This window comes from Myotis myotis, unplaced genomic scaffold, assembly GCF_014108235.1.
Source record: "Myotis myotis isolate mMyoMyo1 unplaced genomic scaffold, mMyoMyo1.p scaffold_m19_p_1, whole genome shotgun sequence".
Lineage (NCBI taxonomy): Eukaryota > Metazoa > Chordata > Mammalia > Chiroptera > Vespertilionidae > Myotis > Myotis myotis.
The window spans coordinates 132,002,474-132,018,991 of record NW_023416313.1 but is presented as its reverse complement, the minus strand read 5'-3'; the positions used below and the strand labels follow the sequence as shown (position 1 = coordinate 132,018,991).

At 40.7% G+C, this 16,518-nt stretch overlaps 1 protein-coding gene across 1 annotated transcript in view; it reads left to right on the top strand.

Moving 5' to 3' along the window:
* CCDC3 (coiled-coil domain containing 3) overlaps positions 1–9,766 on the top strand; it is a 126,835-nt gene extending 117,069 nt beyond the window's left edge. The window contains exon 3 of the mRNA XM_036352568.1: positions 7,839–9,766. Within this exon, the coding sequence (XP_036208461.1) occupies positions 7,839–8,114 (276 nt within the window). The 3' untranslated portion in view covers positions 8,115–9,766. The remainder of the gene's footprint in view (positions 1–7,838) is intronic.
* Positions 9,767–16,518: the final 6,752 nt, after the last annotated feature.

Below are 16,518 nucleotides of genomic sequence, written 5' to 3'. Positions count from 1 at the left end.
GCCAACCACTGCACTAGCTTAATGGTTTGGGGCCAGTGGTGAGCCCAGACCTATAGGCGCTTTTGCAGGCCCTTATAGCTCACCATGATAATGAATGATGGTTAGGTTGACAGTGGTTACCAGGATTTTCTTTTAAGAGGAAAACACTTTGTATATTAGAAGTGATTTTAACAGAAAATAAGATAACCTAGAACTAAATGATATAGAGACACATATTCAGGTCTGTGTCAAAGAGAGAAATCTGGAAGGAACTGGTGGAATGAGGCTGGCACCCAGCATCTCTGGCCTTCCTGACCTGCCCCGCTGTGGACCAACAGCTATCGTACCCACCGATCACCTGGGGATCTTGTTACCATGCAGATTCTGACTCAGTAGGTCTGGGAGGTCTGGAGATTCCGCCGTTCTCACAAGCTCTAGGTCAGCCGTGGGCAAACTACGGCCCGCGGGCCGGATCCAGCCCGTTTGAAATGAATAAAACTAAAAAAAAAAAAAAGACCGTACCCTTTTATGTAATGATATTTACTTTGAATTTATATTAGTTCACACAAACACTCCATCCATGCCTTTGTTCCAGCCCTCCGGTCCAGTTTAAGAACCCACTGTGGCCCTCGAGTCAAAAAGTTTGCCCACCCCTGCTCTAGGTGATGCTGACGTAGCTGGGCCAGGAACCACAGGTAGCAAGGCTCTAGCTCACAGGTAGCAAGGCTCTAGCTCACACTGATGGCCAGGGCTCACTCGCAAGCCCCTCCTTTGGAATCCAAACAAGGAAGATGGCTTCCTCTTGCCTGAAGAATTAATTCTGTGGGGGCTCTTGATATCTGGAAACCATTGCCCCAAACCAGTGGCTTTCCTGAACTGAAGTAAGGAGTTCACCCATCTCTTCTGTTAACCATCCCCTGCTCCCACGAGGCAACTTTATTTATTAGAGGGCCAGCGACTGTGAGTTAGATACAGGCTTAGAGCATTGAGTGTGGGCCATTCATTACAAAAGTGTGGCAATAAGATGGCAAAGGATGGCAGATTTCATGGGTCAAAGTCCAAACTGTATCCAAGTCAGGACATGAAAGTATCAGTTACAGAGTCTATTCTGAAAATTACTCAAAATAATTACTTTGTGGTACTTTCTACATGAAACAGCCACTTGATTATCATCAGGTAGCCAGCAGACTAATAAACAAAGCATTGAAAGGAATATACAACTCCAAAGTGAGGCTGTAGGGCCCTAAAAGGGGTGGATACCATGGTGGAGAGGCTCTCCTGTCTGAGATCACATAGCTGCCATTGTTTCCCCTCTTGTGGAATTTCCTTGGAGAAGGCTCAGGTCTTCACAGAAGCTGCCCAACAAAACCCCAGTCATCCTTCTTCCCTTTGCAGTTCCTGGGACCCCTTTGCAAATAATTTTCTAAATCCTCTACAATGATGATGCATTCGCTTGCCCTCGTGAAATTGCAGAAGATACTGTTTTTTCAAAGGCGGGGATCATATTCCCAGAACATTCAGGAGTGTAGCCAGTCTAATGGGTCTGATTCTTGTTATTTGTTTCTTTGTGGCCTCTTTAGAAAAGCAGAGCAAGTGCTGATGAAATCGGTAGACCACTAGAGCCAAAGATGCTGGGTGCCAGCCCCATTCTGGGTCCTGGAGTCATGGATGTGGCTGGGTCAGTGGCCCCATGGCTCTGAGTGCCCCCTTCCATTGTCACATGAAGCCACCCCAGTAGTACTGTTTAAGTAGTACTGTTTAAGATGGACTTGTTACCACTTTTGTTCTCAGAGCTCAGGACTGGGCTAAGACCTTCCCCACAGAGTATATTACCATCTGATCTTGCTCCAGTGGCTATCTGGGTCTTTGTTGTCCAGAGATCAGCTATTAGGCTAATTTTCACTTTCACGACATTTCCAAAGACCACAGATTATTTTTTTGGTGCCTTCTCAGAGTGACTTTCTTCCCCTCCTGGTACTCCTATGATGTGAATATTGATACATTGCACAGTATCCCACAGTTCCCTTAAGCTGTTCTATTTTAAAATTTTTGTTGTTGTTGTTGTTATTCTCTGAGTGATTTTTTTCTAGCCTGTCTTCTAATTCACTGACCCAATCTTTGTCTTCCCCTAATCTGCTGTGTATTCCTTCCAATGTGTTCTTTAAAATATATAGATAGATGATAGATAGATAGATAGATAGATAGATAGATAGATTTCAGAGTGGAAAAGAAAGGGAGAGAGAGATAGAAATATCAATGATGAGGGAGAATCATTGATTGGCGTCTTCTGCACAACCCACACTGGGGATCAAGTCCACAACTTGGGCATGTGACCTGACCAGGAATTGAACCATGACCTCCTAGTTCATAGGTCAACACTCAACCAGTGAGCCATGCCAGCTGGGCCCAATATGTTCTTTTTTAGTGCTGTCAATTTCTGACTTGTCTTTGAATTTACTTTGAATTTATATTAGTTCACACAAACACTCCATCCATGCTTTTGTTCCGGCCCTCCAGTCCAGTTTAAGAACCCATTGTGGCCCTCGAGTCAAAAAGTTTGCCCACCCCTGCTCTAGCTAGTCTTCAGTTGATTATTCAGGATGGTCTTTCTGTATTTTAGTTGTAGTTCCAGTTTGGTCCTAGGATCATGCCAGTGTAGCCTCCACTTACTCTGCTGCCATTTTGGAATGTTCTTCTCCTACTTGATTTCTAGTTTCATACTATTGTGGGTAGAAAAGATGCTTAATATGATTTCAATCTTCTTAAATTTATTAAAATTTGTTTAGTGGCCTAACATATGATCTATCCTGGAGAATGTTCCATGTGCACTTAAGAAAAATGCTGTAACCGAAACCGGTTTGGCTCAGTGGATAGAGCATCTTGGCTCAGTGGATAGAGCATCGGCCTGCGGACTGAAAGGTCCCAGGTTCGATTCCGGTCAAGGGCATGTACCTGGGTTGTGGACACATCCCCAGTGGGAGATGTGCAGGAGGCAGCTGATCGATGTTTCTCTCTCATCGATGTTTCTAACTCTCTATCTCTCTCCCTTCTTCTCTGTGAAAAATCAATAAAATATATTTAAAAAAAAGAAAAAAAAAAGAAAAATGCTGTAGCTTTTGATGGAATATTCATGATATGTCTGTTAAGTCCATCTATTCTAATGTGTTACTTCAGACCAGTGTTTACTTATTGATCTTTTGTCTGAAAAATCTATATATTGATCAATGTAGGGTATTAAACTACCCTATTATTGTATTTCTATCTGTCCTTTTAGGTATTAATATTTGTTTTATACAGGAGTAGGCAAAAGTAGGTTTACAGTTATGAGTATGTGAAAGTTTATTATTTGTATTATAACTGTAAACCTACTTTTGCCCATGCCTGTATCTTTAGGTACTGCTCTATTGGGTGAATAAATATTTACGGATGTTATATCCTCTTGTTGGATTGATCCCTTTATCATTATTTAATGCCCTTCTTTATTTTTGTTGTAAAGTCTTTTTGTCTGACATAAATGTAGCTCAGTCAGTTTTATTTTGATTTCCATTTGCATGGAATATCTTTTTCCATCCCTTTACTTTTAGTCTGTTTATGCCCTTTAAGCTGAAGTGAGTTTTTTATAACCAGCATATAGTTGGATGTCTCTTTATTTTATTATATATTTTTAAAATATATGTTTTTTAAATTGATTTCAGAGAGGAAAAAAGAGGGAGAGAGAGAAACATTAATGATGAGAGAGAATCATTGATAGGCTACCTCCTGCATGCCCCCTACTGGGGATTGAGCCTGCAACCTGAGCATGTGCCCTTGACTGGAATCAAACCCCAGACCCTTCAGTCCGCAGGCCGATGCTCTATCCACTGAGCAAAACCATCTCAGCCACTCGGTGTCTTTTGATTGGAAAATTTAATCCATTTACATTCAAAGTAATTACTGGTTGGTATGTACTTATTGCCATTTTGTTCATTGTTTTCTGGCTGTTTTGTACCTCCTCTGTTCCTTTCTTCTCTTGCTCTCTTCCTTTCTGATTTAATGATATTCTGAAGAGTATGATTAACATTCCTTTGTCTTTTATGTATCTACTATAGGCTTTTGCTTTGTGGTTACCCTGAGGTGTACATAAAACAACTTATATTTATGTCTATGTTAAGTTTATACCAACTTATTTTCAAACACATTTTAATGCTCTTTTTATCCTCTGACACACATTTTATTTTGTTTTTGAAGTCACAATTTACATCTTTGTATCTTGTGTATTCATTAACAAATTATTGTAGATATAGTTATTTTTACTACTTTTATCTTTTAACCTTCATAATGGCTCTATATGTGATTAAGTTGTCACCTTACTACAGTCAGGCATCACTTAAGGACAGGGGTACATTCTGAGAAATATGTTATTAGTGATTTTATCATTGTGCAAACATCATGGAGTACACTTACACAAACCTAGAGGGTACAGCCTACTACACATCCAGACTATATGTCCATTACGTCAATCTGTACAGTATGTTATTGTATTGAATACTATGGACAATTGTAACACAATAGTAAATATTTGTGTATCTATACATATCTAGACATAGAAAAGATGCAGTAACCCTAACTGGTTTGGCTCAGTGGATAGAACGTCGGCCTGCGGACTCAAGGGTTCCAGGTTCGATTCTGGTCAAGGGCATGTACCTTGGTTGCGGGCACACCCCCACTAGGGGGTGTGCAGGAGGCAGCTGATCAATGTTTCTAACTCTCTATCCCTCTCACTTCCTCTCTGTAAAAAAATCAATAAAATATATTTTTTAAAAAAGAAAAGATACAGTAAAAGTACAGTATAAAAGATAAGAAATGGTACACCTTAATAGGGCACTTACCATGACTGGAAGTTGCTCTGTGTGAGCGGTGAGTGAATGTGAAGGCCTAGGATATCACTGTACACACAGGCTACACTAAATGTATAACAAATAAACCTTAGCTTATTTTAACTTTTTTACTTTGCTCTTTTGTAATAATACTTAGCATAAAACACAAAGACATTGTATAGCTGTACAAAAATATCTTTTTTTTTTTACCAATTTCTTCTATTATTTATTCCATGTATGAACTAACAAAATATATTTTCTTTATATCTTTATTCTATGAGCTTTTTTCTATTAAAACTTTTTTTGTTAAAAACTAAGACACAAATCACACACATATTAGCTTAGACAGTGGTCGGCAAACTGCAGCTCGCAAGCCACATGCGGCTCTTTGGCCCCTTGAGTGTGGCTCTTCCTAAGCCTTAGGAGTACCCTAATTAAGTTAATAACAGTGTACCTACCTATATAGTTTAAGTTTAAAAAATTTGGCTCTCAAAAGAAATTTCAGTCGTTGTACTGTTGATATTTGGCTGTTGACTAATGAGTTTGCCAACCACTGGCCTAGACCCACACAGTCAGAATCATCAATATCACTGGCTCCCAGCTCCACATCATGTCCCACTGGAAGGTCTTCGGGGGCAACAACATGGAGCTGCCATCTCGGTGGTAACACTGCCTTCAGGAACACCTCGGGAAGGAGGTATCACTCTTTTCGGAAACAGGTCCATCATGGTTTGCTGGGTTCGTTTTTTCATCATAGATGATGCAACATGAACATTCCTCTCTATTAATGAAAACCTTTTGGTGTTGGGGGGTCCATGTTTTCAAACTTTTTAAGGAGCTTCCTGAGGACTGCAAAAGCTTCTGCTAAGCCCTCCACTGTGAGTTCTCTTGAGGGTTCTTCCTTTTCTTTTCCTGCAGTTTCCTTTTCTCTTGCCTCTTCTTCAGCAATGCTTTCCTGTTCCCCATGAGTCAGTTCCTCAGGAACCAGCTCTAGGAGCTCCTGTCATCCTCACCCACAGCTTTGATTTTTGCAGGCACCTCATCTTTGGCAAACCCCTTGAAGTCCTGGATGAACCCCTTGAGTATCTTCTTCCAGATGCCATTCATACACTCTTCGGTCACATCATTCCAAGCCCAAGCAAGGGTGCAGATTCAGTCATAGATGTTACAATCCTTCCAGAATTGCATCAGTATCTTCCTCAGTTGCAGCAATGGCCTGGGTAAAGTTTCTCCTCAGGTGTAGTAGGCTTTAAAAGCTGATCCATTGTTGGATCAAAGAGGTGCTGTGTTTGAAGGAAGAAACACTAGTTTGATATTGGGACGAAGATCAGTAAAAGGTGGGTGTCTGGGGGCAGTATCCACAATAAACAAAATGTTGAAAGGTATGTTATTCCCCCTATAATACTTCTCCATTTTTCTGGCATAACAACTCAGGAGGGCATCTTGGAAGAGAAGCTAGGTCATCCATGACTTCTTAGTGTGCGTGTTTGTGGATATGCTCGAAGGCCCTGGGGTTGGTTCTCACTGTGCCAGATCACAGAGGGTTTCAATCTGTGGCCTATAACATTGCCCCCACTGAGCCGAGTGGGGTAGCTGGTTAAAAACTGTTCTCTACTTTCTACAGTCCTATGGGATCTGCAACCCTGCCCCACTGGCTGCCAGAACCAAGTGATCAAGGAGTGTCCCCTGGGCACAGTCACAACCACTGGGGAACCCAGTGTGTGCCCAAGCTCCTCGCTGGTTGGTACCAATCATCTGGAGCAAGGCAGAGGCTGAGCCCACAGTATTTGGAGGAGTTTGCAGTAGGCCTCTAGGTGTGAAATTAATTAGAAGCTTCTTGGGCTGCAACTTTAAGATAAGCAAGTAGGCCTCCTTCACAGAAAGACTGGGTGCTCTTCAGTCCACTGCCTCTGTGCTGGGCCCTGGGGTGGGCGAGTCCATGTGGGAGCCCTGTAAGAACCGCTTCTCAGCTCACTGTAGCCTTGTGGACACAAGCCCCACTGGCTTTCCTTGGGGATTCATCTCCCAGGTGCAGATTGTAAAAGTTGGAACCCTCCTCATGTTGTTCAGACCCTTCACTCCTTAGGGAGAAGCATGGAGTTGTGAGTTCCCTTCCCCACACCAGGGGTTTATGACAGCCTTGTGGATCAGCCTCTCTCTCCCATTTCAATGTGGGTTTTTTTCCTTCCCATTTGCCCAATGAGTAGGAGTCACTCATTTAGTTATTGGGTTTCTTTATAGGAAACTGTTCTGTATGTAGCTGTACATTTGGTGCATCTATGGAGGGAGGAGAGTTTGGAATTCTCCTATGTCACCATCCTGAATCATAACTTATGGCTTATGTTTTTGATGATAGCCATTCTAAGGAGTGAGGTGATACCTCATTGTAGTTTGGATTTTAGTTTCCTTGATGATTAGTGATGTTGCATATCTTTTCATATACGTGTTGGCCGTCTGTATATCTGCTTTGAGGTCCTTCACCTGAGAGGGACTGCAGCCAGTTCATGGACCACTGCAGGCTCCACAGCTGGGACTGAGGTCTGTCTGATGCAATAGCAATTCATTGTGGCTCTAATTTGCATTGATCTTATTATGAGGGAGGAGGCTAAGATGCCCTTCCCATGTTTAAGAGAGGTTTATAATACTTTCCCTGTGAACTATCCATATTCTTTATGGATTTTTCTGTCTCTGATTTTGGTCTTTTACTTCTTGATTCACTGAAGCTTTCTTTTTTGATAGGAATAATAAGTATTTAGAATATCCTTGTAAAACAAGATTATCTAAGGAACTCAAGTATAGAAAGCACAGGAGGGGTGCTGTGTATGTTTGAGGTCAGGGCGGGACCCACAGGGTGAAACTGAGGAAGGAGTCATGAGGGGTGTCCTTGTGCTGGAGTCAGTGCTATGGGTGATATTAGGGTCTGTGTGGCTGGGCACGCGGGCTGACCTGGGCCTGTTTCCTGGAGCTCACCTGCCTCTTCCTCTGTGGTGTCTATCTCCCCAGCTCATGTGCTCCTCGGTGCAGAAGGCCCTATTTGAGGAGGAGGACCACGTCAAGAAACTGCAGCAGAAGGTGGCCACGCTCGAGAAGCGGAACAGGCAGCTCCGAGACCGGGTGAAGAAGGTCAAGCGGTCTCTGAGGCAGGCGCGGAAGAACGGCCGCCACCTGGAACTGGTGAACCAGAAGCTCAGTGAGAAGCTGGCGGCCACAGCGGGAGCCCTCCCACACATCAATGCCCTCAGGCGGGAACCTGCAGGCAGCACCTACCTGCTGGGATAGCCGGGACCCCACGGCCTCAGCCACATTGCTGGGTGCATTGCCTCTCTCCAGGGAATGGAGGGTGATGACGGTGTTGGACATACACATATTTCAGATCTTGTAGAAGATACTTTTACTATGCACTTGGTAGTGTCTAGCTGGTTTAAAGGGGAAGTCTTGTTGCCCCTACCTGGCCTGGTCCCAGACACAGTGCTTTGAAATCCAGAGGCGGCAGCATCCTCGTGGCTGTGTGCTTGCCTAGAGCCTGTCCTCAGCTTCTGGGAGTAGCCTGCAAAATGCAAAGAACATTTTAGACTTTCTAAATGTATGAGATATCACAGAGCTTGGGCTTATTTCAAAAGAGAAGGTAGTATGGTTGTAGCTCCAAGCTACAGAACAACTACTAGTTCTGAGGAGTGATCTGAATCACGTCATAGAACCATCTGATGTCTCATTTTCTGACCTTTGGAAGAGGATGCTGGCCTTGCTAAGCACTCAAGGATGCCTATAAGTAACAGGTGCAGGGTGTCCCTCCTCTGGCCAGCATTTTCTCACAGCTGAGGCACATTAGGCTTAATGAGCTCAGCACAGGTAGGGGAACTGAGTTGGGCAGTAGGTCATTAAAAAGAGAAATTATACCCAATTTCCAATACCAGCTTTAATCAAGAGAGACATGGCCTTTAGGGGCCTGTCAGGTTTCATCACACCACATTCTGAAGCTGGAAAACCTGAAGTTATACTTTGCCCCTTCTAAATTTTAACTTCTGTTTGCTCAGTAATTTCTTTAAACTTTTCCAAATTCAAGGTGAGCTGTCTTCTGTAAAGACACCTCCTTACGTATTGGGGTCAGATGACCTTACCTTATTCTCATCCAGGTTCCCAAAGGGCTTGCTCCAGGTGCTCTGATCTCTTGCTTCTTTATGCAAACACTTGCCACCCGCCAGGACTGACCGTGCCCTGGAGTAATGTTTGTACATTCGTGCACCTATAGTGACTGCACCTGTACACAATCAAAACACTCATCCTCTTGGGCTAGAAACCTTTTTACAGTCCTACAAGTAAAAAGTAGAGTGTTCACTATAACTGCCATTTGAGCTCCTGACTTAGGCACAATCAAGCCCCAGTTGTGTTAGTGAGAGGTCAGTTGAGGGTTCTCTCTTGGTTATCCTCTATGGCTGGACCTCCAAACTACGTTTCCCTCCCCCACTTTTCCAGAGAGAAGCTTCTGGCCCTTCACTGGGGGATCAGCTGCCCATAAACCACCCATGACAGTACAGGCCCGATTACTGTCTTTGACATTGACAATGGCAGTTACTGTAAGATTTCAGTTCTACTGGCAACCAGTCTCGGGGGTGGACTTTGTGCCACTTGGGTCTTGGTGGCAGTCTCCTGCCCTGGACTGAATGGCATTGGAACTTTTTGCTCAAGGGCACTTCATTTCCAAGCTTCTGCCAGCACTTTATTAGCTGTATATTTCCTAGTGGGGTACAAGAGAAGGTGCATCTTCTAGATTAGTCTTCCTGGGGACATTTCCTTAGGGTGGTTTTGCTTTCACAGAAGGGAATGACAAGCCTAAGGATGATTTATAGTTGTGTTTGCAGAACTGTGGAAGCTGGGTCTCTACAGCTGCAGTATGTTCTCCTTTTTCAATAAATACGCGTAATATTTCAGTCATAAAAGTAAAGCAATGTGTTTCTTTTGGGTCAGGGAGATGTCAAAATTTGGCCTGGAAAGGCAATTTAGATCCTCGGTGGGGGTGGGGGTGGGGGTAGGGGCATGTGTGAGTAACACCTGGGGCTTTTAGGACACCCAAGCTTAAGCCTCCTTTGCTTTCCCTGTTGGGATGTGGCCTAACCCTGTCTCTCTCGGGGTTTCCATCTCTCAACACACCTGCAGAAAAGCAGAGCTATCCTAGCCTGCTCCTCAGAAAGGATGGCAGCTTCATTAATCAAAGTCATCAAAAGCATACCCAGATCAGTTGCCAAAGGGGATTCCCCGGGTCCCTGTTATCTGCTGTGTTATCTTAACCATAGTCCTTGCCACCTGTTTATTACATTAGTAGGATTTTTTAAAAATAGAGAGAGAAAAGAATCTAAGCATATCACTGCAGAAAAACATCAAATCAAAAAAAGAAGAGAGCAAATAACTTCTTCCATTCGGTTTGTTGTCTTTTTGTTTTGTTGACAGTTTCTTTTGCTGTGCGGAAGCTTTTTGATGTAATCCCATTCACTTATTTTTGCTTTTGCTTCCCTTGCCTTTGGGGTCAAGTTAACAAAAGTTTCTCTAGGACCAAAGTCCATAAGTTTAATGACTATGTTTTCTTCTGAGTAGTTTATTGCTTCAGGTCTTATGTTCAAGTCTTCAATCCATTTTGAGTACTCACACTACTCAACAACAACAACAAAATAAAACAATCCAATTAAAAAATGGGCAGAGAACCTGAATAGACACTTTTCCAAGGAAGACATAAAGAGATGGTCAACAGACATATGAAAAGATGTTCAACATCACCAGTTATTAGGGAAATGAAAATCAAAACCACAATGAGATACCATTTCACACCCATTAGAATGGCTATTATCAAAAAGACAAGAAATAAGTGTTGGAGAAAAGGGAACTTACTACATGTTGGTGCGAATGTAAATTAGTGCAGCCACTCTAAAAAACAGTATGATGGTTTCTCAAAAATTAAAAATAGATCTACCATATTATCCAAGCAATCAATATCTTGGATATTTACTGCCCAAATATGAAAAAACATATTTGTAAATATATATGTGCCCCTATATTCATTTCAGCATTATTTACAATAGCCAACACATGAACCAATCTATGTGTCCATTGTGGATGACTGGATAAAGAAAATGTGATATATACATATGTGTGCATACACAATCCTACAGAGTGTGTGTGTGTGTGTGTGTGTAATGGAATACTACTCAGCCATTTAAAAGATGAAATATGGATGGATTTTTAAGAGTATTATGCTAAATGAAATATCAGATGGAAAATGTCAGATAAAATCATATTTCACTCAATTTCAGGTGTATAAGGTTCCTGAAATCTGTTCCATGCTTCCATGCCTGATTCTGTTTTATTCATCAGTTTATTTTGTTCGTTAGATTTCTTGTTCATTTTGATTTTTTAGATTCGATTGATAGATATATTGATAGATTATGTAAAATATAAACAAAAAGTACCAAATGAAATAATAAAATAAACAAAAGCAAACTCTTAACTACAAACAAGAGGAGGGAGGTTACCAGAAGGGAAAGGAGGAGGAGCAAAGTAGGTAAAGGGAATAAAATATATGTTAATATGCCGAAACCGGTTTGGCTCAGTGGATGGAGCATCGGCCTGCGGACTGAAGGGTCCCAGGTTCGATTCCAGTCAGGGGCATGTGCCTTGGTTGCGGGCACATTCCCAGTGGGAGATGTGCAGGAGGCAGCTGATTGATGTTTCTCTCTCATCGATATTTCTAACTCTCTCTCTCCCTTCCTCTCTGTAAAAAAAGATCAATAAAATATATTTAAAATATATGGTAATAGAAGGAAACTAGGCTTTGGGTGGGGGCACATAATACTAGTAGAATACACAGATGTTGAATTATAATCTTGTACACATGAAAATTGTTTAAAATCTTTTTAAAAAATATATTTTATTGATTTTTACAGAGAAGAAGGGAGAGGGAGAGTTAGAAACATCCATCAGTTGCCTCCTGCATGCCCCCTACTGGGGATGTGCCCGCAACCAAGGTACATGCCCTTAACCGGAATCGAACCTGGGACCCTTCAGTCCACAGCCCGACGCTCTATCTGCTGAGCCAAACCGGTTAGGGCTAAAATCTTTATTGTTAAGAGTATTATAGGTAAGATCTTTGGTTAATCTCTTCCCACCTCCTTGCCCCCTTCCCTCTGAGATTCCCCAGTCTGTTCCATGCCTTTGATTCTGTTTTATTTACCAGTTTATTTTGTTCATGAGATTTATTGTTCATTTTGATTTTTAAGTTCAATTGATAGATATGTTGATAGATATGTATTTGTTGCCATTTTATTGTTCATATTTTTTAAATCTCTTCTTGTTGTTCTTAAATAATACCCCTCAACATTCAGATAATACTGGTTTGGTGGTGATGAACTCCATTAACTTTTTCTTGTTTGTGAAACTCTTTATCTGGTCCTCAATTCTAAACGAGAGCTTTGCTGGGTAGAGTGATCTTGGTTGTAGGTCCTTGTATTCATTACTTTGAATATTTCTTGCCACTCCCTTCTGACCTGCAAAGTTTCTGTTGAGAAATCAGCTGACAGTTGTATGGGCATTCCCTTATAGGTAACTAACTGCTTTTCTCTGGATGCTTTTAAGATCCTCTCTACGTTTTTAACCTATGGCATTTTAATTATGATGTGTCTTGCTGGGCCTCTTTGGGTTCCTCTTATTTGGGACTCTCTGTGCTTCTTGGACTTGTAAATCTATTTCTTTCACCAGGTGAAGTTTTCTGTCATTATTTCTTCAAATAGGTTTTCAATATCTTGCTCTCTCTTTCTCTCCTCCTTCTGGCACCCGCATAATGCTAATGTTTGTATTCTTGAAGTTATCCCAGAGGCTCCTTACAGTTTCTTCATATTTTTTTCACTCTTTTTTAAATTTTTTAATTTTTTTATTGCTTAAAGTATTACAAATGTCTCCTTCCCCCACCCCCCCCTTAACATTCCTCCCCAACCCCCCAGTGTCTCGTGTCCATTGGTTATGCTTATATGCATGCATACAAGTCCTTCGGTTGATCTCTTACCCCCTCTTCTTGCCCCGCAACCCTCCTTGGCCTTCCCGCTGTAGTTAGTCTGTTCAATGCCGCTCTGCCTCTGTATTTATTTTTGTTCATCAGTTTATAATGGTCTTTATTATCCATAAATGAGTGGGATCATGTGGTATTTTTCTTTCATTGACTGGCTTATTTCACTTAGCATAATGCTCTCCAGTTCAATTCATGCTGTTGCAAATGGTAAGAATTCCTTCTTTTTTACAGTAGCATAGTATTCCATTGTGTAAATGTACCACAGTTTTCTAATCCATTCATCTGCTGATGGGCACTTAGGCTGTTTCCAGATCTTCGCTATGGTAAATTGTGCTGCTGTGAACATAGAGGTGCATATATCCTTTCTGATTGGTGTTTCTTGGGATATATTCCTAGAAGTGGGATCACTGAGTCAAATGGCAGTTCCATTTTTAACTTTTTGAGGAAACTCCATACTGTCTTCCATAGTGGCTACACCAGTCTGCATTCCGACCAGCAGTGCACGAGTGTTCCCTTTTCGCCACATCCTCTCCAGCACTTGTCTTTTGTTGATTTGTTGATGATAGCCACTCTGACAGGTGTGAGATGATGCCTCATTGTTGTTTTGATTTGCATCTCTCAGATGATTAGTGACTTTGAGCATGTTTTCATATGTCTCTTGGCTTTCTGAATGTCCTCTTTTGAAAAGTGTCTATTTAGTTCCTTTGCCCATTTTTTGATTGGATTGTTTGTCTTCCTTTTGTTAAATTGTATGAGTTCCCTATAAATTTTGGAGATTAGACCCTTATTGGTGTTAACATTGGCAAATATTTTCTCCCATGCAGTGGGCTTTCTTGTTGTTTTGTTGATGGTTTCTTTTGCTGTGCAGAAACTTTTTATTTTGATGTAGTCCCATTTGTTTCTTTTCTCTTTAGTTTCCAATGCCCTAGGAGCAGTATCAGTGAAGAAATTGCTTCGGTATATGTCTGATATTTTGTTGCCTTTGGATTCCTCTAGTATTTTTATGGTTTCATGTCTTACATTTAAGTCCTTTATCCATTTTGAGTTTATTTTTGTGTATGGTGTAAGTTGGTGGTCTAGTTTCATTTTTTTGCATGTATCTGTCCAATTTTCCCAACACCATTTATTGAAGAGACTGTCTTGACTCCATTGTATGTTCTTGCCTCCTTTGTCAAATATTAATTGAGCATATTGGTTTGGGTCAATTTCTGGGTTCTCTATTCTATTCCATTGATCTATATGTCTGTTCTTGTGCCAGTACCAGGCAGTTTTGAGAACAGTGGCTTTGTAATACAGCTTGATATTAGGTGTTGAGATCCCACCTACTTTGTTCTTCTTTCTCAGGATCACTCCAGGTATTCAGAACCTTTTTTTTTTATTCCAGATGAATTTTTGGAGAGTTCATGCCAGACCTGTGAAATATGCCGTTGGTATTTTAATTGGAAGTGTGTTGAATTTATAAATTGTTTTGGGTAGTATGGACATTTTAATGATGTTGAGTCTACCATGAACATGGTATGTTCTTTCATCTGTTTATGTCTTCCTCTATCTCTTTTTCAACGTCCTGTAGTTTTCTGAGTAGAGGTCTTTTACCTATTTAGTTAAGTTTATTCCTAAGTATCTTAATTTTTTTTGTGTGATGATAAATGGGATTTTTTTTTTTAGTCTCTCTTTCTGTAAGTTCACTATTGGTGTATAGAAATGCCATAGATTTCTTGGCATTAATTTTGTATCCTGATACATTGCCGAATTCATTTATTAAGTCTAATAGTTTTTTGATGGAGTTTTTAGGGTTTTTTATGTACAATATCATGTCATCTGCGAATAAGGACAGTTTCACTTCTTCTTTTCCAATTCGGATGCCTTTTATTTCTTCTTCTTGTCTAATTGCAATAACTAATACTTCCAGTACTATGTCGAACAGGAGTGGTGAGAGTAGGCATCCCTGTCTTGTTCCTGTTCTTAAGGGAAATGGTTTTAGTTTTGCCCATTGAGTATGATGTTGGATGTGGGTTTGTCATGAATTGCCTTTATTATGTTGAGGTATGATCCTTCTATTCCCACCTTGCTGAGAGTTTTTATCAAAAATGGGTGTTGGATTTTGTCAAATGCTATTTCTGCATCAATTGATATGACCATGTGGTTTTTTTCTCTCAATTTGTTTATGTGATGTATCACGTTTATTGATTTGCAGATATTGTACCATCCTTGCATCCCTGGGATAAATCCTACTTGGTCATGGTGTATGACCTTTCTGATGTACTGCTGGATCCAATTTGCTAGGATTTTGTTGAGGATTTTGGCATCTATGCTCATGAGGGATATTGGCCTGTAATTCTCTTTCATTGTGTTGTCTTTATCTGGTTTTGGTATTAGGGTGATGCTGGCTTCATAGAATGAGCTTGAAAGTGTTCCTTCCTCTTGAATTTTTTGTAGTAGTCTGAGGAGGATAAGTTTTAGTTCTTCCTTGAATGTTTGGTAAAACTCCCCTGTGAAGCCATCTGGCCCCGGGCTTTTGTTTGCTGGAAGCTTTTTGATGACTGCTTCAATTTCTTCCATAGTTATTGGCCTATTGAGATTTTTAGATTCTTCCTGATTGAGTTTTGGAATGTTGTATTTTTCTAGGAATATGTCCATTTCCTCCAGGTTGTCTAGTTTGTTGGAGTAGAGTTGTTCATATTATTTTTTAACAATCATTTGTATTTCTGTGGGGTTTGTTGTTATTTCACCTCTGTCATTTCTGATTTTGTTTATTTGGGTCCCTTTTCTCTACTTCTTGGTGAGCCTGGCTAGAGGTTCATCAATCTTGTTTATCCTTTCAAAGAACCAGCTCTTGGTTTCATTATCTTATGTCTTGTTTTTTTTTTTGGTCTCTATGTCATTTATTTCTGCTCTGATCTTTATTATCTCCTTCCTTCTGCTCACTCTGGGGTTTTCTTGTTGCTCTCTTTCTAATTCTTTGAGATGAAGAGTTAGATGATTTACTACCATTTTTTCTTGTTTTTTTGAGGTAGGCCTGTAGAGCTATAAACTTCCCTCTCAGGACTGCTTTCATTGTGTCCCATAGGTTTTGGATTGTTGTGTTTTCATTGTCATTAGATTACAGGATGTTTTTAATTTCTTCTTTGTTCTCATTGGTAACCCAATCAATATTTAATAACATGCTATTCAGCTTCCAAGTGTTTGAGTGTTTTGGATTGTTTTTATTGTAGTTCATTTCTAATATTATGCCATTCTGGTCTGAGAAGATGCTTGGTATGATTTCAATCTTCTTTAATTTGGGGATACTTTGCTTGTGACCCAATATGTGGTCTATTTTTGAAAATGTCCCATGTGCACTTGAGAAGTACGTATATTCTGCAGCTTTGGGGTGAAATGTTCTGAAGATGTCAATTAAGTCCATCTGACCTAGTGAGTTATTTAGGATTGCTGTTTCTTTGCTGATTTTTTGTCTAGAGGATTTATCCAGATTGTCAGTGGTGTATTAAAGTTCCCTACTATGTTTGTATTGTTGTCAAACTCTCCCTTGCTATCTTCCAGGAGTTTTTTTTTTTATGTATTTGGGTGCTCCTACATTGGGTGCATATATGTTTACCAGGGTTATATCCTCTTGTTGTATTGATCCCTTTAGTA